Source organism: Thamnophis sirtalis, unplaced genomic scaffold (assembly GCF_051295495.1).
Source record: "Thamnophis sirtalis isolate CommonGarterSnake01/CBP01778 unplaced genomic scaffold, rThaSir2_p1.2 scaffold_1, whole genome shotgun sequence".
Classification (NCBI taxonomy): Eukaryota; Metazoa; Chordata; class Lepidosauria; order Squamata; family Natricidae; genus Thamnophis; species Thamnophis sirtalis.
The window spans coordinates 126,778,099-126,802,385 of NW_028261381.1; the positions used below are offsets into that span (position 1 = coordinate 126,778,099).

General features: G+C 39.1%; 2 protein-coding genes across 2 annotated transcripts in view; one reads left to right on the top strand and one right to left on the bottom strand.

Annotated features, from left to right (window-relative positions):
• The first annotated feature begins 1,762 nt into the window (after window positions 1-1,762).
• NPC2 (NPC intracellular cholesterol transporter 2) lies at window positions 1,763-10,889 on the top strand. The gene is made up of 4 exons (XM_014057149.2): window positions 1,763-1,898; window positions 8,605-8,712; window positions 9,324-9,496; window positions 10,184-10,889. Exons 1-4 carry the CDS (start codon window positions 1,805-1,807, stop codon window positions 10,268-10,270), a joined length of 462 nt encoding a protein of 153 aa, XP_013912624.1. The 5' UTR covers window positions 1,763-1,804; the 3' UTR covers window positions 10,271-10,889.
• An 807-nt stretch (window positions 10,890-11,696) lies between these two features.
• The window catches only part of LTBP2 (latent transforming growth factor beta binding protein 2), a 106,880-nt gene continuing 94,289 nt past the window's right edge, over window positions 11,697-24,287 (bottom strand). Inside the window, exons 28-34 of the mRNA XM_087724183.1 lie at window positions 24,152-24,235; window positions 23,502-23,630; window positions 23,113-23,253; window positions 20,553-20,723; window positions 15,031-15,291; window positions 13,718-13,867; window positions 11,697-12,759 (exon numbers count right to left, since the gene is read on the bottom strand). Coding sequence (XP_087580309.1) covers window positions 12,596-12,759; window positions 13,718-13,867; window positions 15,031-15,291; window positions 20,553-20,723; window positions 23,113-23,253; window positions 23,502-23,630; window positions 24,152-24,235 — 1,100 coding nt within the window. The 3' untranslated portion in view covers window positions 11,697-12,595. The remainder of the gene's footprint in view (window positions 12,760-13,717; window positions 13,868-15,030; window positions 15,292-20,552; window positions 20,724-23,112; window positions 23,254-23,501; window positions 23,631-24,151; window positions 24,236-24,287) is intronic.

The window sequence follows — 24,287 nt, forward strand, 5'->3', positions numbered from 1 at the left end:
TGTAACTCTGAAAAACAGTCATGTCACTTTTTAGTGCCGTTGTAACTTTGAACGGTCACTAAACAAACTGTTGTAAGTCAAGCACTACCTGTAATTTACAGTAGTCTCAAGAAGGAAATTTACAGTAGTTGAATCTATGGTAACAACAATAACAAAATGTTCTGATGGCTTTTGTGAAATGATGGGTGAACTCTACTTCATTAACATTTAAGCAACAACATTCTTCCTACTTGATAGCACAGGTTATCTGACCAGCAATACATTTCTTTGATTTTTCTCCTTACACTGATACGTTTGATACAGACTTCCTGTTCTGATGAGCTTGGAAGTTTCAGGAAATTCCAGGGAAGAGGGAATTTTAATATTAAAATAAAAGGGCACAACACAACATACCTGAGCTTTGCACCTTGTCTTTCCGACCCAGCAGTAAAACTGTGATCAACATGGCAGAAGGACGAGCTGAAGAGCATGTTCAGATACTCTTATCACTGTATTGCATCAGTTTTGGAATGAGTTAGTGGTGTGGAAATTCATGCATTGCACTTTTATTTTGAATAGCATAACTTAAATTTCCAGCCTCTCTGAACAGAATATTCTCTTACAAAACAAATAAAGCAAAACCTGGCAGTACACTTTGCTTCACCAGTTAACCTGATTGCTGTAGTAGGTACAAAAATTGCAGTCTGTTTAAACAGGTAGTCCTGGAGTTACAACCACAACTGAGCCCAAAATGTATGATGATAAGTGAAACATTTAAGCGAGTTTGCCCCGACTTTTCTTGTTGTTAACACAGCTGTTAAATGAATCATTGCATTTGTTAAGTTAGTTAAGATGGTTGTTAGGTGAATCTGGATTCCCCATTGAGTTTGCTTGTCAGGATGCAAAAGGGGATCACATGAATCCTGGGATACTGCAACCGTCATAAATATGAGCTAGTTTCCAAGCATCTGAATTTTGATCACACAATCATGGGGCAAGTCACTTTTTTCAGTGTCATTGTAACTTTGAATGGTCACTAAATGGACTGTTGTAAGTCCAGGACTACCTGTACTTTAGGCCAGTGTTTTTCAACCACTGTGCCACGGCACACTAGTGTGCCGTGACATAGTGTAAAGTGTGCCGTGGGAGAATTACTTTATATATAGTCAATATAGGCACAGAGTTAAATTTTTTTAGCATTTTCTAATGGTGGTGTGCCTCGTGATTTTTTTCATGAAAAAAGTGTGCCTTTGCACAAAAAGGGTTGAAAAACACTGCTTTAGGCAGCCACTAAGCAGGATATTTGTAGAACATGGTAATGCACAAAAATGTATGCTCCATTGAAAACTCCAGCAGTAAACTAAAAAGTGGTTTGCATGTTTGTAGTTGAGTAAATTCTATGGACTCAAATTGTGCAGTGTGTTAATAATCTATGGATTATTGTGTTGGGTTAGTACACCCAATATAGACTCGTCAGTAAAGCCTGTTTTAAGACGGTCACGGATTTCTGAAAGGGAAAAATATATTTGAAAGTTCAATGAGAAACGCAGGAACGCTTGGCACGCAGAAATCCCACATTTGACCCAACAAATTAAGGTATCTCGACCACCAGGCGCCGCGCTGACCGTGACCCTTCAGTCCTAATCAGGCGCTAGCCCGCCAAGGTCTAGAGCAGACTGCGGAGGAAGATAGGCCGATTCCCATCAGGTGACTGTGTAGGGGGCGGGCTTGGGCTGGGCTTGTTTTCACGTGATCCGGCCGCTGGCTCATATTTTTCCGCCGGCTCCAGAGCAGTTCCTTGTTCTTCGGGTCTGCGAGACAGCTGATGAAAGGAGGAGAAATGTTGACTGTTACCCTGCTTTTGTTTCTGGCCGTCGGCTCCGGGGTGTTGGCCGAACCCGTTAAGTTTGCGGACTGTGGTGAGTAACTCTCTTGCATGGTGTTTGTTGTGGACCCCTTAACTTCCAGCATTGCCCGAGAGTTGTCACTCCTCCGCCTCCTCATCCTGCTCTTAGGAATCACATGGTGTTGCGATGCTTGCAGTGGTTCCCCCGGACAGAGAACTCGGGTGGGTGATCTCTGTAGGCGGGTATGAAAGGTGGGTGAGAAGCCTTGTGCCTAAAGAGGCAAGGCAAGCGCCTACTCTCATGTTTTTTCCGGGTTCCGACAGCCCCAGAAATCAGTAAATTTGGGAGACCAGCTCCCAAAGCGTCTCTGCTCCAAGGAAACTGAGAATCTGTGATCAAAGTATTATTTGGGGGTTCCTTCTATTGTAGCAAAGGGACCTCAATGGGGGAGACCAGCTTCTTGCCATCATTCCCCTGAAACCACTTTCATAAGCCAGTTTGCTCCAACTTAGAGCTGCCTGTTGGAGAGTTCTTGTAGTCAGGAAGTATCTGTTTTATTGTACTTATTGTACTTATTGTACCTTTGGGTGTCTGCAAATGGCTTGAAATAATCTCTCAATTGCTGCTTATTTTGTCTGCTACATGATAAATACAGGTAAATGTCATCATTGAAGAGTATGGAAGCAGATGCGTGTGGCAAGAGTGACTGTAGATTGTGACAAAGAGGCCGTGGGTTGGTTATCTTCTTCACTGATTAGGTTCACACTGGATATGAAAAAATACTGGACCTCGTACTTAAGTGTAAACTTTACCAGTACTATGGTTATTCTAACCATTGTTTTTTCACTTAATCCAGCTTTTTGGCATTGCGTGACTCACTGAATCATATCGTTTGGCTTGGCACATATGACTAGAGCCTGGTTTTTTGCTCTGTGGGTCATGAACACATGAGTGATGATTTAGCACAGGGTAATTGAATGCTATGTGTGAACCAGATAATTCTCTTTTCAGAACATCTTCCAATGCAGCAAGAGGGGCATTGGTGCTCTGCGGTTAAACTTAGATACTATATGGCTAGGGGCAAGATGCAGTCACTGATGTTTAATTCTTATAAAATAAAGTGATGAGGAAATATGTACAGTGCAACATGAATGAATAGTAAGTTTTCTTCCTCCTCCCACTTTCCCCTTAAGCCTGCTTCTCTCAAGTTCTAGGTTTTCTCTTACAGAAATGTAAAAGTTGGAGCAAAAGTTGGAAAAATCCAGTTTGATAGGATCCATCTAATGCAGGAAAAGCCATTGGTAGTATTTTTATTTATAAATTACTGATAAAGAGCTAGAAACTCTGGGGAGGGTTAGTTCAGAGCTATTGTTTTATATATCCTTCCTCTTCTAAAATATGTTTTTAATCTTTATTCACTTGTTGCCCACCTTAACGATAATGGTAGCTCAAACATGTTTGATATTGACATGACTTGAAATTTTCTAGCAAACAAGAGTGTATCTGAAGTTATCCTAGAATGTAACTTTAATCTATCAGAAAAAAATTGCTCTTTGATTATAACACTTTGAAACAGGATTATACATAGCTAGTTTCTGTGTCTTGAACTTTTCCCCCTAGCTCCTATCATGGGAGCTGCAGCTGAAATTGTGAGCCCATCACTTGGTACAGCCAAGGAACTAGCTCACAGAATGAGATTTTGTTGACTAATGGGGTTTTGACAGACATTTATAGGGAGAAAAAAGATTTTTCGTATAGAACAGAAAATTTCTGGTTCTAACCTATTTTCTAAATCTTAACTTTTTTCTTTTCTTTTTTCTTTTTGTAAATTCTAGTCTTTGGCAGAATGAATACTTATTGTTTCTCAATTATAATTCCCAAACAGCCATGTCTGATTTCTGCCACAGCCAAGTTATATACAATGTGCAAAGCAGATTTGCATTTCTGTTAGGATTGCTAATACAGTTGCAGGCTTTTCTTTGAGACTGGAAGTATAGTCAGATTTAATTAATTCATTTCAATGTAGTTGATCATTTGCCATCCTTTGTCTTCTCACTTTATCTACTTCTCACATTTATCTTTGAGAGTAGTGATTTTCAGGTCACAGATTCCAAATACAGCTCTCAGCCTGGTAAACCTGAGTTCCCCATGCATCAAGTTTATGCCACTGTAAATGAATTTTGAATGTGTTAGTGGGAGCTTTTTCTTCTCATTGTCTCCTATTAAGTCCCCTCTAAACCAGGGTTGTCAACCTCACGGCATCATGGTGGCATCACAAGACATATCAGACTTTTCCATCTTTGCTAAACTGGGTGTGGGTGTGGCCAGCACGTGACGCACCCAGCCTGCAGGCTACGAGTTTGACAGCCTTGCTCTAAACTGTCTCTGAACACTGAGGGAATTCTCTGAAACTGAAGGGGATTGGTGTGCAGGGCGGAAGGAAGGAAGGAAGGAAGGAAGGAAGGAAGGAAGGAAGGAAGGAAGGAAGGAAGGAAGGAAGGAAGGAAGGAGTCAGGCTGATGAGATTCTTCCTGCCTTTCTTAAGGACAAAGCTATTTCATCCAGAGTTGGCTGTAATTATCATATTTATTTGTTTGTATCCTGCTTTTATTTTTACAAATTACTTAAGATGACAACTATCCATTCCACCTTTGTCCTGTTTTTCCCACAACAACAACCCTGTGAGGTAGGTTGGGCTGAGAGAGGGTGATTAGCCCAAAGTAATCCAGCTGGCTTTCATGGTTAGGACCGAAAATGAACTCACAATCGCCTGCTTTCTAGTTTGGTGCCTTAACCACCAAACCAAACTGGCTCTCAGTTTATTCAAGTACATTTAGTATTTTAATTCTGAATAGATTTATGTACAATTTCATTGGAGGATTGTCTCATTAACAGTTGTAACGGTTTTGATGAACACAAGATAATTTGTTCTGAACTGGGGGAGTTATTTAGACAGTGAATCATGCCATATCACCTCATGAATGGATTATTGGAATGGGCTATCGTTGAAGTATCCTACTCAGATGCTAGAAGTAGTTCAGAATGTAATGAATGGGCAACATTACCATGTCTTGTTATGTCTGTGTGACCCCGCTGCTTTGTGAACTACTCTGCTTACCTGTTGGTGCAATTCAAAGTCCTGGTTACTACTTATAATGTATAATAGTATACAATAGTATACAAAAAATAGTATAGGGCCAGGTTATTTAATGCAGGGGTCCTCAACCTGGGGGCTGCAGCCCACTACTGGGCCATGGGCTGTTGGCCACTGGGCTGTGTGAGTGGCTGGCCAGGGCATGTGCCCCTCACACATACTCCCCACTCATGCTAGTATCACACAGATGCCCTGTGTGCATCGCAGGTGTGGTCACAGCCTCAGTGTTGTGGCCCGCCAGCAGTCAGTGAGGAGGTTGGGGAGGAACTTGGACCAGTCCTGGAGTCTGAGGAAGACTCTGATGGGTACTCTGCATTGGAGGCAGAGTTGGGGCAGAGGCCATCCAACATTTATCAGCTGACTTTGGAGTTGGAGATAAGTGGGACAGAAGAAAAGCTGGAGCCTATTCCAGATGCGCTTATGCACAGAGCTGTCAGGAAAAGGGAACAACTAAGGAACAGGGGTTGACTTGGAAGTAAAGGCACAAAGGGATGCTGAATAGTCCCTCCCATAGGGAATAAATAGAAGCAAAAGTGGAGTGGTGTTTGCAGGAAACAATTAGTATGAGATTTCCCCTAGTATAATAACTACCACAAGAACCTTCTGAAGTAGTTTGGGCTGAGAATGACTGGCTCAAAGTCACCAAGTGAGCTCCACAACTCCATAACATCTGAAGACATAGAGAATTTGTTCAATGTCATCCTGGTGCTTTTTAGCACAAACAATAAAGTAAGAAAGAGAATCAAGATTTGCTCAGTGTGACTGTTAGTAAATGAATCATCTTCACTTTACTGTGTCCTAAATATACTAGCGTACACCATAGCAAATGAAAGGAATATGTGAATCAGCTTTTGTATCATGCAGAATATGACTTTTATCCTCATATGACTGATGCAGCACTAATGTATCAGTGCCTGTTTTTGTTAATTGGCTCAACTATGCATACAGCTGAAATAGGAATTTGCCAGAGTTTGTATCTGAATTGCCAGATACTTTTAGAATATTCCTATTCAGGAAAAGAATAAATTAGGCCAGTTGTATCTAGGGCTTTGCAGGTCTACTCATAAGTAAGCTCCAGTGAGCTCAGTAAGGTTGAGATGAACATAGTATAATTCTATATATAAAAAGTAGCAATTTTGTACCATTATAATCTAAAAAATGGAACCTGAGCAAAGGCTATATAGGTGAGGGATATATAGATATAGCAATAGGCATGCTTTCCAATGGCTAAGATCATTGGGGTGGGGGTCAAGGAGTTTATCCTAAAAATGTCCTTTTTTTCCTTATAGCTGTCATTAACTTTTACAGCAGAAATGTGAACTCTGCACTTAAGAACATTTGTTAGGGGTATTCTTGATTTATGGTGGCCAAATAATTTTGACAGTAACAGCTCCTTGTAGTGGAAAAAAGCACACCATAATGATTTGGAGAGGGGGGCTAGCAGTTGAGAATAAATACATACGGTAAATTCATGCCAAAGGGCAATAAGCCATCTGGAGAATTGTGGTCATATCTTTCTTCCAAGATTTGGTGATTTAGTACTTATCTTAAATAATGCTTTGATGCTTACTATTACCAATCTAGACAAATGGATAGATAGATGAGCTCTGGCAAGCCACCAGCATGTCTTTTGAAATGCCGAATGGCCTCAAGACTGAATGGTTTTTGGTCATGTACTTTAAAGGAGCAAACTTAGTACCTTCAGGTCCACAAATACTTAATGCCCACATTTTATCTCTTAAAACTGCTAAATGCCCTCCCAATAGGTCTTGTTTGCTCTGAAATGCAATTTCGGCATATTTTAACAAGCTTGAAATTACTTAATTTGTTGAGTTGACATGATGAAAACAGGGAAACACTGTTTGCACAAAAGCACGGTAATATTTAAGAAATTGTCCCAAGAAACCTGAAGATTAATATCCTGATTTCATATCACTAATCTGTAAATACTATATGTAAAAACCATACCCGTATGAAATCAGTATAGATCAGGGGTGTCAAACTTGATTTCATTGAGGGCCGGATCAGGGTTGTGTTTGACCTCGGGTGCGGTGGGGGCAGGGGGCATGGCCAGTTTGACGTCACTTGTGTTGGGGGTGTCTGTGGTGGCCCGAGCACTCTGCCAGTGAAAACAGACTCCAAAGCTCCATTTTCAGCTGCGACGGCCTCCTGCCACCCTCTGCCAGTGAAAATGGAGCTGGGGGGCACTCCCCCATCGGAGTTCCATTTTCACTGGCAGGGGGTGGTAGGAGGTAGTCACAGCTGAAAATGGAGCCTGGGAGGGCCACATTCAGCCATCCCAAGTTCCATTTTTGCTGGCAGAGGCACCATGGGTCGGTCCTTTGCCATTTCTAGGGCAGCCCCGCAAGCCAGATCCCCTGGTATAGATAGACATCGACTTATCGCCATTTATTTAATGATCATTCAAAGTTAGAACAGCACTGAAAATTACTTATAACTAGTCCTTACATTTACAATTGTCACAGCATCCCCCATAGTCATGTAATCCAAATTCGGGTACTTGTAAACTGGTAGGTATTTATGATGGCTGCAGCATGATGGGGTCATGTGATCACCATTTGCAGCCTTCCCTGCTAGCTTCCAGCAAGCAAAGTGAAAAGGAAGAAGCTGGATTCATTTAACAACCATGGCATAAAAGGTCGCAAAATTGGGTCCAACACACTTAACAACCACCTTGCTTAGCAATAGAAACTCTGTGTATAAAATACAAGGGGAAAAAAAACACGAAGCCAAGGGAAGGAAAAAAGAAAGGGGGAAAGAAAATATGAGGTACAAGGGAAGAAAGAAAAAGGCGTTGACATCCGATTCTTTGTAACACAGTACAAGATAACAACGTTGCAACCTCAACTTTTTACTTTTACACATTAGTACAGGGATCTCCAATCTTGGCAACTTTAAGCCTGGAGGACTTCCAGTTGCCAAGATTGGACACCCCTGCATTAGTATATAACTAGCCATTTCTGTCACAACAAATCTATCTAATTGGCAAGACCAAAATCAGCATTTCATATATTTTTTTTCATCACAACCACCAAACCAGAAGTGATATCCAAATAAAAAACATATATTCTCCTCTTTGAATAGAATACCTTTTCTTCCTTCCTTTGTACCTCATATTTTCTTTCCCCTTTTCTATTTCCTTCCTTTAATTGCCTATTTTTATTTGCATTGTATACATTGATAAAATAATACAAGTTATATATGAATAGCAATAGAAATTCTGGTCCCAATTGTGAGTCGAAGACACCCTGTATTTGCCCTTGTTGATTTTACTCATGGAGGTGTTTTGAGGTTTAAATCACTGTAGTGTTTGTGTTATTCTCCTTAACCGTTACCTCTTGCTGGTCATGATTCATTCTCACATAACTAGATGGATTTCCCTAAAGTGACTGGGTACAATTTTGAATCATTTTTATCCATTGCCTCCTGATTCTTGTTGTTTCTGCACTGCTTATGATTCTTCCTGTCTCTTAAAGTGATAAGCACATCAATCAAAGACAGATGACACTATATATGAATATATAAATACTTGCAAGGCCGTGTGTATTATTGTGGAATTTGAGGGTTGCTCCAAAATTATGTGGTTCCATTCTTTCTGCACAGGTTCCAAAGATGGAAGTATTTTGGAGGTTAATATTACTCCTTGTCCTACCCTACCTTGCCTTCTCCACAAAGGAGTGTCTTACAGCGTCAATGTGACATTTTCCAGTAGTAAGTAAAATCTATTCATTTTGAAGCACAAGATTAATTTCCTAAACTTCTGAAACTTTTTCAGAATGTTTTCAACATTCATAATGAGGCTATTTTCATTATTCCAAATGTCCTACACATAAATGCATTCATTTAGAACAGTTATATAAAAGCAGTTTTATATGAAACAATTTCACTGAGAATCATTATTAGCAATCAGCTATGCATAGTTTTAATGGAGTCCATGGACAAAAACCCATGACAAATCTATGTAGAACATGATTTTCAATGTTTTTTTTGTTGTTTTATATATGCTCGGGAAAATTGCAAACGGCTGTGATTTTCTAGTATATGCACAGTACAAAATGAGAACAACCACAGTTTTATATGCAGCGGGTTTTATTTATGGAAGTGTTTTCTCTGTAAGAACCTCAGAAAAGGGAAGTAAAGCAGAAAATTCATCATCAGACTTACTGATCTGCAGTGCTATAAATTATAAAGCAGTTGGATTAATGGATAGGAAAGGAGGAAAACCGGACATGGAACATTGTGAACACTTCCTTATTGTGAAATGCAGTGTTGTAGTCTCCATTCCTTGTCCTCTTAAGATTAATCTCATTTTTCTTCTTCAGAAATTGAAAGCCAAGGCAGCACAGCAAAGGTGTTTGGAGAAGTGATGTTCGTAGACGTTCCTTTCCCACTTGAAGAGCCTGATGGATGCAAGAGTGGGATCAAGTGCCCTATCGTCAATGGTCATTCTTACAGCTACTTGAACAAGCTTCCAGTAAAGAGCGAGTACCCATCTGTGAGTTTCTTAGTAAACTGATCTCTGAGCTACTTTTCATGGTTCTTCATGTCATTTATGAAATAGGATGCTCATAATTGACCACTTGGCTGCTTTTGCAATGAGGGTGTTTAAGTCTCCAGAGATAGGGTTCCATTCTCCAGGGGAAGACCATTAGCTCACATATTTGCCTAACTTTGTGAAAGTACAATTTCTAAATTATACAGATTGTGGAAGATTTCATACAGTGCTTCTTTCTGTGAAACCTTTCCACGTTTAGAATATCAGGGAGGAGACCTCAATTAGAACAAGGAATTGTTTCTATAACATGTTCAGCTATAGCTGCCCTCTGCAGTCAAATGATACGGTCTCTGTAATACAGCTCATTATATTGTGTTTATGGAAATGTGACTTCAAACGTCACAAAATAATTATCTCAGTTGTTTTATCCCTCAGAACAAGGGATGCAAAATGTAACAATTCTAACAAATATTCAACAACATAAATTTATTCAGAGAAAGAAATTTGCCATGTTGGCAAGGGAGTTATGAGTATGATCCCTACTTTCAAACATACATGAGAAAGATATGAAACCTATTTCAAGTTCAAGTTAAATTCACATGCAGCATTTTGCAATTTTTTCTTCCAATAACCCCAAATGTTAATATCTGAGATCAATTATTTTCATTACTTTCTTTTTTTTTCTAGATTAAACTTATTGTCAAGTGGCAATTATTTGATGACCAAGAAGGACTGCTATTTTGCTGGAAGATTCCGGTTGAAATTACCGGTTAAAAAAGCCATTTAGCCCTCAAGGGTTACAGAGGATGGAACGTGGGGTTTGATAAAGACAAGTAAAATATTTTGCTACACAACGCATTTCCTGTTTATCCTATAGTATCTGTGCAATAATTGTTCTCAGAGACATAGTCTAGATGAAGAACAAAATGGATAAAGCTAGAATAAACAGTGGGTTGGTGGATATCTTGCTGTAACTCAGGGCAATGTTTGTTACAATTGAATTGCTTGATATAGAATACCTACCACAAAAATGTCTTCTAAAACAATCCCTGGCCCAGCAAAATTGATTACTGTGTTTCTATCTTTTCAGTGCCTCTTGTGGTCAGATGCTGGCTGCAAATTTCCATCTGCTCCCCCCCCCCCTTCCTCTTTATATCATAATCTAAACTATTTTTTACAACTGCAGTTGCCACCTGGAGCCAAAACAAGACAGGATAGCCACCTTTTGTGACTAATTCTGTAGATGCCAAACCAAATGGCACTTGATCTCTATGCAGAAATAATTTGTGTTAATCATTTTGCACTATCTTGTAAGTCATTTAAAGTTGCTGTGGGGTGTATTCCTAAATGCAGTCAGCTTTTGTAACTGTTTCTAATAAATCAGCAGAATTAAGTTTTCTCTCTCTTTTTTGATGATAGTGAAAATATTTGCTTATGATAAAAAGATTCCTTCAAGGTGACTCAAGTAATTACACGAACATATCCATGTAGTTGGCAACAATATAGAAATGGTTTGTACATTCTTTCAATTTTTCAATCAAGCTTATAACCCTGAAAAATTAGATTGATCTTCCATGCAAGAATAGCCCTACTTAGTTTTTTGGTACCAGTTGTAGTTAGCTAAGTATAGTCCAGGGATGGGATTAATTTTTTTTTACCAGCGGTTCTGTGGGTTTGCTTGGTGGGCATGGTGTGGCTTGCTGGGCATGGCAGGGGAAGGATACTGTAAAATCTCCATTCCCTCCCCACTCCAGGGGAAGGTTATATTGCAAAATCCCCATTTCCTCCCGATCAGCTGGGACTCGGGAAGCAGAGAATAGATGGGGGCAGAGCCAGTCAGAGGTGGTATTTACCAGTTCTCCGAACTGCTCGAAATTTCCACTATTGGTTCCCCAGAACTGGTCAGAATCTGCTGAATGCCCCCTCTGGTATAGTCTCTTAATACTCTAAAGAGTATCTTACATATGTGAATGATGGATACTGCTGGAGGATCCTGCTGGGACTGAAAGCTATACTATCATATATAAAATGTTTTAATTTGCTCAATCTGTAGAAGTATTTTTTCCCAACTAGCCATCTGTCTTCTACTTGTTGAATCAATAGGATCTGCTAATTAATTTGGTTCGTCCCAAGAATTTCCAGCTCAGAAAGAGAAGGTAGAAACATATATGATCAGCCCTATTAGGCACAATTTTTTTTAAAAAAAAATTTATTTAACATGTTGTATTTTTTCCCAATGGAAAACTCTGCATTCCTTTTAAATCTAAAGAGCTATAACCTTTCCCACTTCCCAAAGTAACATTTCAGCAATCACAGAAGGTGCAGTTGAATGTAGTTGTGAACAGAAAGCCCCCAAAAGGCCAATGAAGTCCAAGCCACAATCAAATTATAAATAGTTGCTCTAACTGCAGGGCAAAATATGTTCTGGGCTTGGATGTAGGGTACTGTGTCTTTTGTTTTGCTAATATAACTTTAAGGGAAGGTTATATAGATTTTTGGCTGGATTCAATTGAAAGCCAAATGTCTGTTATCTGTGGAATGTGAATTTCCTTCAGTCGTGCTATAAAGAGGACATAATGCATTAGTAGCTGTGAGGCAGACATACCCATTTTGTACACAAAGCTGAAAAGGCTAGAGTAAGGATTATAAGTAAATTTAGGAAGCAGCATTCTATGAATGGTAAAGAAATGTAAGATGACATTGTAAGACAAATTGGTACAATAAAGCGTTGTGAGAATAATTCAGGGGGCACAAATTTGTCACCTATGATATAAACAGAGAAACAAAAGATGAACAGGAAAGAAAGAGTGTACTGCTGATCTATCCAATGCAAATTAGTAACAAGGCCAAAAATCTCTGATAAAAATGGTGTGATGGTTTTTCCAATGCACATACAGTATATGAAGATTGGGCCCTGAGTGTTTACACTGGCAGAAATGCTGTAATTGGACAGATCCACATGTTGAGTCTTTGCTTTCTGGGAAATAAAATGTTTCAAAACTGCTGAGTTCCCTGAAACGCTTGTCCAGCTGCACAGATTTCCAGTTCTTGAAGCAAATAGCTGAAAACATTGCCTCCTCTTTAACTCATCTTTTGGAATTATGCCGCCTCTGGATTTTGTGTAGTCTCTGGAATGCAGTGAGGCTCCACTAAAGCTGCACTGCCAGGTGAGCAAGTGCAGCGATAGGAGCCCTCTGTGTTTTCACAGGCATTACCTTTACAAAGATTCATGGAGGCATTTGCTGCTTCACACTCGTTGATATCTGATGGGGACAGGGGAAAAAAGGAATGCTATTCAGATTCAACAACACAGAACCTTTCTCACACCCCTTTTAGTTTATCAGGTCATACCTACATTGAATATATCATGGCTGTTCTTTGTATCTCATTTAAACTGAAAGTGATTCAAAAGTGATTCAAAAGATCAGGATTCAAATATTCATTTTACAGTGTGAGATACTTGCTTTCTGAATTAACCTCATATTGCATAAAGACTTTACTAGAAGGAAGTAGAGCTCTTCTAAACTTTGAATTGTGCCTTCAAATAATTTGGTAAGAGCATGAACTCTCCAGCAAAACACTCCTGAGTGAGATGGAACTGACAAATACACCTGGGTTTTACAGCCACCAATCATTCTGTGCTGAGCTGACCTACCATATAAAGAAGCATTTTTATTTGAAGTCTCAACTGGCTAAATAAGAGGTAATAGCAATTATAAATATTCAATAAACAAGATACAGTACTACATAAACAGTCATAATATGGTTAGTTCTAGAGTTCCTTTAAAATATGTCCTTAGGACTGATGGGTTGACATATTCAGGCAGTGGTGTTTATAGACAGCTTGTATAAAAGCTATTGACAGAATATGCTTTAAGAAATTTTCAGTACTAAAGCACTGAAATCTTCCATGAGTCAGTTCTTTCTGCAAATGAACACAGCTCTTTCATTCCTGATTCATGATCACTAATGCTTAATTGTAATCCTAGTTAGACCTCCTTCTGTGGACTGGCTTATATACACACTAAGTGATAATGCAGTTTGCTTGTCTTTAGCATAGTAACAATGGCAACAAACCCACTAAAAACCTCTTCAACAATTAAAATTATGTTTAACAACATTTTAAAAGGATGCATTAGTAACTCGGGCTTTTGGGGCACTTTACTGTTTTTGGCAAGATCTACCATATTTTCTTCCATGGAACTACAGTATGGTACTTACCGACACATGCCATGAGCTTCAAATCCAACTGGAAGCCATCAAAGCAATCACAAGTGTAGCCTTCCTGCACACGCACACAGCGTCCTTTTTCACAGCCATTAACAATTCCACACTCTTCTGCTTGTAGCCCTTCAAAGCTGCTGTACTGTTCTGAAAGATGAAATATATATTAAAAAACAATATGGAATAATCTTGTAGAAAGAAAAATGCTAAAATGGTTCTTTCAAATGTATGTGTATATGTGCGCACACACGTGCGCACACCAGTGGTGGGTTTCAAATTTTTTTAGAACCTCTTCTGTAGGTGTGGCCTGCTTTGTGAGAGTGGCTTGCCAGCCATGTGACCGAGTGGGAGTGGCTTGCCAGCCATGTGACTGGGTGGGCGTGGTCAACTTGTAAAATGTGGTGAAACTCACTTAACAATGCACTTGCTTAGCAACCAAAATGTTGGCTCAGGAACTCTGGCATTGAAGCATGCAAGTCTTAAGGCTATCAAGACCCTTACATCCCTAACTCTTTAGAAAAAAAATCCCCGGGGGTGTTCAAACTTGACAGCTTTAAGACTTGTGGACTTCAACTCCCAGAATTCCTCCTCCAGTCATGTTGGCTCAGGAACTCTGGCATTGAAGTGTGCAAGTCTTAAAGCTGTCAAGTTACAAGACCCTTGCACCCCTAATTCTTTAGAAAAAAAATCCCTGGGGGTGTTCAAACTTGACAACTTTAAGACTTGTGGACTTCAACTCCCAGAATTCCTCCTCTCGTTCTTCATCTTGATGATGTGCGGATGGGCGGGGGGAGGGAGCTGGAACCAGTTCTAAATGGCATTTGTGGAACCTCTCCTATGGAAGAGGTTAGAACTGGCAGGAACCCACCCCTGCCGCACACACACACACACACACATGCACACTAAAACCAAACAGAAAAAGACATTTTCTTTCCATTGGCCCTCCTGGCACTTACTCTTTCTTTAATCTAATTAAGAATACTTGCACATAAAAATGATTACAAGAAGAAATCAGAGAGGTTTCCAACTGTATGAACCTGTGAGTGATATACATAATCTCTTAATTTGGATTGGCACAGCTGGCTCTGTGGAATTAGCTATTACAGAACTTCTCTCTGGATGTTGGAAGAATCTGGTTTGAGCATTTGGCTGAAACCAAGATTTTCTTGCATTTTTGGCGAATCTCTGGACCTGTTCTTTAAAAAGCAGGAGATGGGATTGAAGGTTGAAATGCCTACAATTGGAGTAATATACTAGTAGTATATACCTAAGCATAACTGAGCTTTTATTTATTTTTCCCTGACAATTACCAACGTGCTCAGGCATGTAGTGAGGCTGTGTCTGATCTGGGTGGATCTGTTGTCTTTGTGATGTTGCACTATCCTGAAATGCATTGCTTTCCTCTCTGTTGGTATCAGCTACTCCATCCTCATCCAAGCGATTCAAATAGGGCTCCAGATCTGGGATGTAAAGCTCATATTGATGACTGTCCTGATTTGATCCATACTCGTAGCTGGGCCTTTCTCGAAGTCCAGCCTCATTTACTATGTTGCACAGCTGATAAAAATCATCTAAAAAGAGAGAGCAAAGAAGAGGTTAATAAAGGAACAGTTTTTCATACAATACTGCCTGAATATTGCAAGTGTTATTATAAATTATCTATCTTTAAAGATGCAGCAGAGTCAACTAGGGATTGAGAGTGAGGATTACCCTGTAATAGCATTTTGGCAATGGAATGCTTTTCCCAAGGAGCATCTTACCAATCTGATTAGATACATGATTATTATATAAAATATAGTTATAAAATGTACAGTATAACATGTGTATTAAATATATAAGTATAGAGTATCTGATTTCATACCTTTTATATGCCTACTTTATATTTGTCAACAATCCAAATAAGTGTGGTTTTTCAAAGAATCATAGGGTTGGAAGGGACCCTGAAGATGTCCTCATACCATCTCAGACAAATAATTGTCCCATCTTTTCTTAAAAACCTCCAGTGATTAAGCATCCACAACTTTGAGAAAGAAGTTACTTAATAGTTATCACTATGAGAAATTCTTCCTTATTTCCAGGTTGGATCTTCCTGTAATAAACTTCACTCATCACTTCTTATGCTATCCTATCCTCAGGTGCAATAGAGAATAGATAAACCACTCTCATCCCACCCTCTTTTCTGCAGCCCTTCAAGTGTTGGAATACTGCTATCTTGTTCCCTTTCAATCTTCTCTTCATTAAGCTAAACATTGTTTGTAGCTCAGTGTTGAAACACTGACAGGGCAAGCCTCTATATCAGGGGTGTCAAACTGGTGGCCCGCAGGCCATCACATACAGGCCAGGCTCACCTCAGATTCACAAAGGAAAAAACAGTATATGTCATGTGATGCGATTGTGTTTGACACTCATGCTCTAGAATATAAACTGAGAGCAAACCCCACTGCCAACTAGCACTGAAGGTGGTTCAAATAAGAAGAAAAATTGTAGTTCAGGATTGAAATGAGCCCTTGGTGCTCTCTGAACTTGATTGTTTTCATACACAGGTTTTATTACCCAAACTAGGAAATGTCATCAGTCCTAGTCCTGATGATGTTATCTAGTTTGGATAAGGAAACTTCTGCAAGAAAACAACCAAGCTCAGAGAACACCAGGGACCCCCTCCAGCTAATTGTATCTCCATTCTTAGTCATTTTCACAGAACTTAGAGCAGTAGCCCCCAACCTTTTGGGCACCAGGAACCAGATAAAGGTTTTTCCAAAGAGCGGAGAGGGTGTGGTTTCATGTGCTGCCTGCATCCCACAGATGGGGCTTTGCTTCTTTGCATGGATTGGTTTCTGACATGCCACAGCCTGATGCTGATCCACAGATTGGGAGTTGGTAACTCCCGTTGTAGAATTTAGGCCCTTATCATCTTTGTTGCTCTTTTCTGCACTCTTTCTAGGGTCTCGGCATTTTTTTTATTATTATGGTGACCAAAGCTGGATGCAGAATTCCAAATGTGGCCTCGACACTGCAGTATAGAGTGGTATTTTAACTTCCCTTGTTCTTGATACAAACCCTCTGTTGATGCAGCTCAGAGCCGAGGTGGCGCAGTGGTTAAATGCAGCACTGCAGGCTACTTCAGCTGACTGCAGTTCTGCAGTTCGGCTGTTCAAATCTCACCGGCTCAGGGTTGACTCAGCCTTCCATCCTTCCGAGGTGGGTAAAATGAGGACCTGGATTGTTGGGGGCAATATGCTGATTCTGTAAACCGCTTAGAGAGGGCTGAAAGCCCTATGAAGCGGTATATAAGTCTAACTGCTATTGCTATTGCTAACTGCATTGGCTTTTCTGGCAGCTGCAGCACACTCTAACTCACTTAAGTAGTGTTCTTCCAGGTCACCTAGATCCCTCTCATAGGCACTACCGTTGAGCCAGCTGCCTATCCTCTACCTGTGCATTTGATTTTTCTTGCCTAAGTGTTGGACCTTACTTTCTTGTCACCGAATGCATCATGCTGGATAGGCCCCACTCATAATTCTTCTGAAACTTGGGTCTATCTTTTAAAGCATTGGCAGTTCCCCTCAGTTTGGTGTCCTCTGCAAATTTGATGAGCGCCCCTTCAATGCCCACATCTAAGTCATGTATGAAGATTTTGAAGAGCACTGGGCCCAAAATAGGACCTTGAGGAGCCCCCTGCATACTTCCCTCCATGCCGAGTAGTTCCATTAAGGACCATACATTGAGGGTATAGCAATAGCAATAGCAGTTAGACTTATATACCGCTTCATAGGGCTTTCAGCCTTGTCTAAGCGGTTTACAGAGTCAGCATATCGCTCCCAACAACAATCCGGGTCCTCATTTTACCCACCTCAGAAGGATGGAAGGCTGAGTCAACCCTGAGCCGGTGAGATTTGAACAGCCGAACTGCAGAACTGCAGTCAGCTGAAGTAGCCTGCAGTGCTGCATTTAACCACTGCGCCACTCCATTTTTCGCTTTTGTTTTAATTGCTGCAAACTAGTCTGAAAATTTTCTGACTCAGGAATGAGTTACCAAATCTCTGGAAACAATAGATAAAATTAGCATTAATAGGATTCCTAGCGTGAGAAATTGTTTTGACAGATTGTGGTAAAAAGTTCTCTAGGGAAAGCCAGCTGCACTAAATGTGGGAACAACCACATAAGATCCCTATTCCTTATCTTGGGTTATTTTGTGTGTTTTGGACTATGTTTCTAACCACATCCAAAATGAACAGCTTTCTCTTATATTCCATTAGGAAGCTACTTCATACAAAGCAAACAAAAAATAAAAACCTAATGACTAGTGACTGAATGATTTAGTATAAAAATCTAGAGTGGTGGGTGGGGTGATCAGTTTGCTTAACCGAACAAATCCAGTCCTAAATGACTTTTGGCTTGTTGCTCAATGAGCCAAGAAATAGAAAAAAATAAGAAAGCATTGCAATGAGGAAGGAAAATATTAACTTTTAATACCATAGTTGGTTTTCAATATTTAAAAATTTAAGCTTCTACAGTGGTCGAAAGAGATAGGAAAGATTGGATAATGTAAATCAAGTATGTTCTTTGTGAATTTCTCTGGCTTTCTGGTTTACTGTAACTAAGAATGTGCCTGTGTCTTCAGATAATAGATAACAGAATAACAGAGGTGGAAGGGAACTTGGAGGTCTTCTATTCCAATTCCCTGCTCAGGTAGGAAGCCCTATACCATGTTAGACAAATGGTTTTCTAGTCTCTTAAAAACTTCCAGTGTTGCAGCATTCACAACTTCTGGAGGCAAGTTGTTCCACTGATTAATTGTTTCAACTGTCAGGAGATTTCTACTTAGTTTTAGGTTGCTTCTCTGCTTGATTAGTTTCCATCCATTGCTTCTTATCCTAACTTCAGGTGCTTTGGAGAATAGCTTTCCTCCCTCTCCTTTGTGGTAACACTTAGTTATTGGAATACTGCTATCATGTCACCCCTAATCCTTCTTTTCATTAAACTCTATATACCCAATTCTAGCAATCGTTCTTTATGCGTGTTTTAGCCTCCAGTTCCTAATCCTCTTTGTTGCTCTTTTATGCAGTCTTTCATGGTATAAAAATTCATGGATTTATACCATGAATGTTAGAAATATTTCAAGTAGCACTAGGTAAACTTAATATTAACTATACATTCTAGTGAAAGCCATTTTGTTGTAGCAGTTAAGGCATCAGGCTAGAAATTAGGAAACTAGGAATTCTAGTTTCTACCTTGGGCATGAAGCTAGCTAGGTGACCTTGAACTAGTCACTTTCTCTCAGCCTTAGGAAAGAGGTAATGGCAAACCACTTCTGATAAATCTTGCCAAGAAAACTGCAGGGATTTCTCCTAGCAGTATTCAATAATTGAAAATAATTGAACTGAAAACAAAAAACATTCTAGTAAAGAACAATGGCAGTAAAATTCAATAAGAACAATGAATCCAGTTGGTCTTGTATCTAGACAGAAATTTTTATAAGGCCCAACTTCAAAGTTACCAAGTTACTTCGCAACATGATTTTCAACCCAGTATTTACTCTTAACTGCCTCCCAGGCAAGGGTAATTTTTAAACACAGGATCCCAGATATCAGTGTCCAAACAGATATAGAGTTATTGACAAAAGTAGACCTTTAAATCTTAAGAAAAAAATATTTTTCAGTTTGAAAAATATCTGTCAACAAGCTTGACACAATTCTCAAGAAAAGCCTATTCCAGAGCAAGATTTGAGTTTGCTGGATACCACAGTCAAATATGGTGTTTCCATCACCTGCTATATCATAAGGTGACAAATATACAGTATGTGGTGCCCCGGCCATCAAATAAACTATTTTTTAAAAAACAACTATGTTTTTTTTCTGTGTTTTTTAACTTTTATTTTAATTGTATTGTTGTAAACCACCCAGAGTCCTCCGGGATTGGGCGACCTATAAATTTATTAAACATTCAAACATTCAAACATTCAAATCCTTATGTTTGTTTGACAAGTATATGCCCCTCTCAGATATTTAACATTCCTATTTGAAGCAACAGGCTACTGGGATATGAATCACAGTCTGTTCTATTTCCTACTGTGTCCTAATGTACACATTGTGAGCAGAACTGGTACTTTTATAGCTAAGGCAGTTGAGCTAAGAACTCATGATATCAAACAGACCAATGTATCATGTGAAGGTGATGTATTTATTAAATGTTAATTCTTTCTATTTATCACGTTTATTACTATATTTTCTTTTATCCATTTTATCCTTGAATTAATTCCTGTATTTTATGTTTTACTTTTTTGATATGGTCAAAAGACATATAACAGAATAACAGAGTTGGAAGGGGCCTTGGAGGTCATTTATTCCAACCCCCTGCTTGAGCAGGAATTTGTATACCATTTCAGACAAATGGCAGTCTCTTCTTAAAAGATTCTAGTGATGGAGCAGCCACAACTTCTGAATGCAAACCATTCCACTGATTGATTGTTCTCCTTAGTTCTAAGTTGCTTCTCTCCTTGATTAGTGGGCCATTGGTTCTTATCTTGCCTTCTGGTACTTTGGAAAATAGTTTGCCCCCCCCCCATCTTTGTGGCAAATATTGGAGTACTTCTATCATGTAACCCTTACTCCTTCTTTTCACTAAACTAGACTTACCCAATTCCTTCAATCTTTCTTCGTATGTTTTAGCCTCCAGTCCCCTAATAATCTTTGTTGCTCTTCTCTGTACTCTTTCTGGAGTTTCAACATCTTTTTTAGATCATGTTGACCAAAACTGGATGCAATCAGACTAATCAATTAATAATCTAAATTCAACTAAAGCCTAACTGTTTAAGCAAATGATGTAGCCTCACCAGACGACCTTGGAGGGCAGAGTGCACAGTCCCGACTCCAAGCCTCTCCGTAATTGCAACAGCACTCCGAATACGTCGTTTGTCGTCCCAGCAATGGTTCACTACAAACATAGTTTGTTGAGACCTTCTGCCAACAAATTTCTAATTCACTGTCAGGTTCATTTGGATTATCTGTTATTGAAAAAAATAAAAGATTAAAGAAAAGGAATAAACCAGTCTCTATGTTGTATTAAGGCCGTAATACTGTAGCACTTTATATAATCATAAAAGAGCTTTTCTCTTTCCTTTCTGCAGAATTTTGATCTTTTATTGCAACATTGACTAGAAAAAGAAGCTTGGGATTTAACTGTTCTGAGGGTCAATATACAGAATCATAATGTAGCAAGGCCTTTTAGGTCTTGAAGATCAGGATAGGAATATAAATTAAAATATCATTGGAAGACAATTGTCAAGACTGTTCAAACATATTTTACAAAGTAATGAAACACTTTGACTTTTAGGATCCTTTTTGTAACATAAGAACCCAGGAATAGAATTGCTGAATCAGTCCAAGACACATCTTAGCATGCAGATAGAAAAGGGAGAGATATCCCTCTCCCACCTGGCCCTCCTGCAGCTGATATTTAGAAGCATATTGCTTCTAATTCAGATATAAAAGTAAAGATAAAGGTTCCCCTCGCACATATGTGCTAGTTGTTCCCGACTTTAGGGGGCAGTGCTCATCTCCCTTTCAAAGCCAAAGAGCCAGTGCCGTCTGAAGATGTCTCCATAGTCATGTGGCCGGCATGACTAAATGCTGAAGGTGCACGGGAACGCTGTTACCTTCCCACCAAAGGTGGTTCCTATTTTTCTACTTGCATTTTTTACATGTTTTAGAACTGCTAGATTGGCAGAAGCTAGGACAAGTAACGGGAGCTAATTCTGTCATGCAGCGCTAGGGATTCAAACTGCTGAACTACTGACCTTTCTGCTCAACAAGCTCAGCGTCTTAGCCACTAAGCCACCACTTCCGTCAATTCAGATATAGCAGTGAGTTTTCAAGGTTAAGTTCATTTTTACACTGCTGACTTACAGGGTCTCCACAATAATACCCAGTCTGTCTATATTATTTTGGCACTATGATATTTGAATAACTATAGGAGGCAATATAACCGTGCAGAAATTGCTTAATATCTGTTGTTAGACCTGTTTTACAATGCATGTATTTAATCCTTTAAAAAAACCATTAAAGTCACTGATTAATTATATACTTGTTCTTTTTCTCAACCTTCTTCCAACCTGCTTCATTGCATAATGCCTGGTACTGGTGTTTTGAAGGGGGAAAAAAGTCTCCCTGCACTCTTTCTCAATGCCATGTATGTTTTTAGATATTTGAGTCAGGTGCCATTTCCATTATTTTCAAGATTAAAAAAATCCTAAACATTACCACATTCTCTTGTCTAAGCCCCTAAGCATGCTGGTTGTTTCCTTCTGTCTTTTCCAACATTATTTTACCTTCCCCCCTTTATCACAACAATCCTGTGAAGTAGATCAGGTTGACAGATGCCCAAGGTCAATCAGTGAGAGTCATAGTTTTAAACTAAGTTTCCTACTTTGGTGCTTCATTTTTTTAGAATATTTTTTAATTAAAAAGAAAAGATAAAGGAGATTTACAGGCAGAGTAATATTAAATGAAAATTATGAAGCAATATTAACGTACTACATATTAAAATACCATGTATTATGGCTTCATAACATAATTAAAATCAACTGATATTCACTAATTAATAACTAATATGAATCCTAAATCAGAATGAGAAAAGAATTTTTCCAAGAATTCTGTCCTCATTTAAGAAATCAAATAGAAGGCCAGATATTTAAACCTTATGTCCAACTTTCAAATGTTGTACAGTATAAGTTCATATGTAGAACTGTCATCCATAGAATTAAATTCTGTATCAGATTTATGAAGGTATTTCTAGAGATTGATCTTCTAATCTTCTAGAGATTGATCACATCTTAATTTACTATTTTTACATAGGAAACTGTGTGTGCTTTCCGTTCATTTAATGACAATTCAAAGTCACGTGATATTGAAAAAAGTGACTTAAGACCAGTTTTCACACGTATGACCATAGTAGCATCCTCATGGTCATGTGATCAAAATTGAGACACTTGACAATTGACTCATATTTATGTCCCATAGTCATGTGATCCCCTTTTGTGACCTTCTGACAAGCAAAGTCAATGTGGAAGCCAGATTCAGTTAACAACAGTTTGACTAATTCAACAACTATGGTGATTCACTTAACGACTCTGGCAAGAAAGGTCATAAAATGGGGGCAAATTCACTTAACAAATGTTTCACTTAGCAACAGAAATTTGGGGCTCAGTTGTGGTCGTACGTCAAGGGCTACCTGTACTACAACTGCCACACTTATATTTTATAATGTGTTCTGACCTTATCTCTATTTGATTTTGCCATCTTAAACTCAAGAACAAAACTTACAGTCACAGAATTCTATCAGAACCCTTCTATGTTTATAGAGACCAGTTTATATACTATCCAGAGGAATCTCACCTGCACTGTTGGAAACGTTGACACAGCGATTGTGGATTGCATCCAGAACCAGGGGAAGGCTACAGAAGCAGTGATAAGAGCCAGCTGTGTTCAGACATTTGCCATTTGCACAGATCTCTTCATTTTCACACTCATCAAGATCTACGATCACAGCAGAGAATTCACTCAAGGAGATGTTTTAAAAAGAGTTCTTTCACTCTCACACATAGAACACCTTTACATATAGAACACTCAAAGGCTGTTTCCCCATTAATAGTTGATATTTTGATGGCCTCTTGCTCACCCTGGGCCATGTTTTTCAGTAAATGTATCATTCCCTACAAATGTCACAGAATGCCTTTTTACAAAAGATGCCAAGCAGGTCAAACAAGCAGGGAGCGGATTCTCACCAACACATGCAAACTGACTGGAGTGATAGAAATATCCAACGTGGCAGAAGCAGGTGTATCCAGGAACTGTGTTCACACAATGTCCATTACGACAGACTTCAAAGTCAAACATTTCACATTCATTGGCATCTATGGGGGAGGAAAATGAACCTCAATAAGAGGGAAGAAAGGAGGAGGCAGGGAGGGAGGAAGGAAGGAAGGGATTTCTAGAACACTCTTCACACTAAAATCTCTGGTGGAAAACTTTTCTATTTGCAGCAAAGCCCTGGCTATTGAAGTCAATTATGGATACAAAAAGAAATGCAAACATACAGAAAAGCCCACTGATTTACATCAAAATGAACACTGTGAAGTGAGCTGGATTTACTGCTGGATCACTGGCAGTTCTCTGAAGTTCTTACAAGGGTAGAAAAGTCATAATTCAACACGAGAATTGTTTGTTGTGTTATAATAATTGCTTATATAGTGCATAATGACAGACAGACCTCAGAGTCAAACATTTCACATTTGGTGGCATCTATGGGGGGGGGGGAATCTGATTATGGATATTAACACTTGAATAAATAATTTTTTTCTTCTAAAATATAAGCCACCCCTCCGATTCGGTTTGAGCTTGAAACGGCTGTTCGATTTGTTAGAATTAGAAGTACCTGTATAAGATGTCTGTCCAAAAATCAGTGTTCCTTCTACAGGAATATAGCCCTTCCCACTGGGGCAAATATCAATATATTCCACTGTCAAAAAAATTAACAAAGAAGAATTATAATTAAATGAAATGCTGAAGAA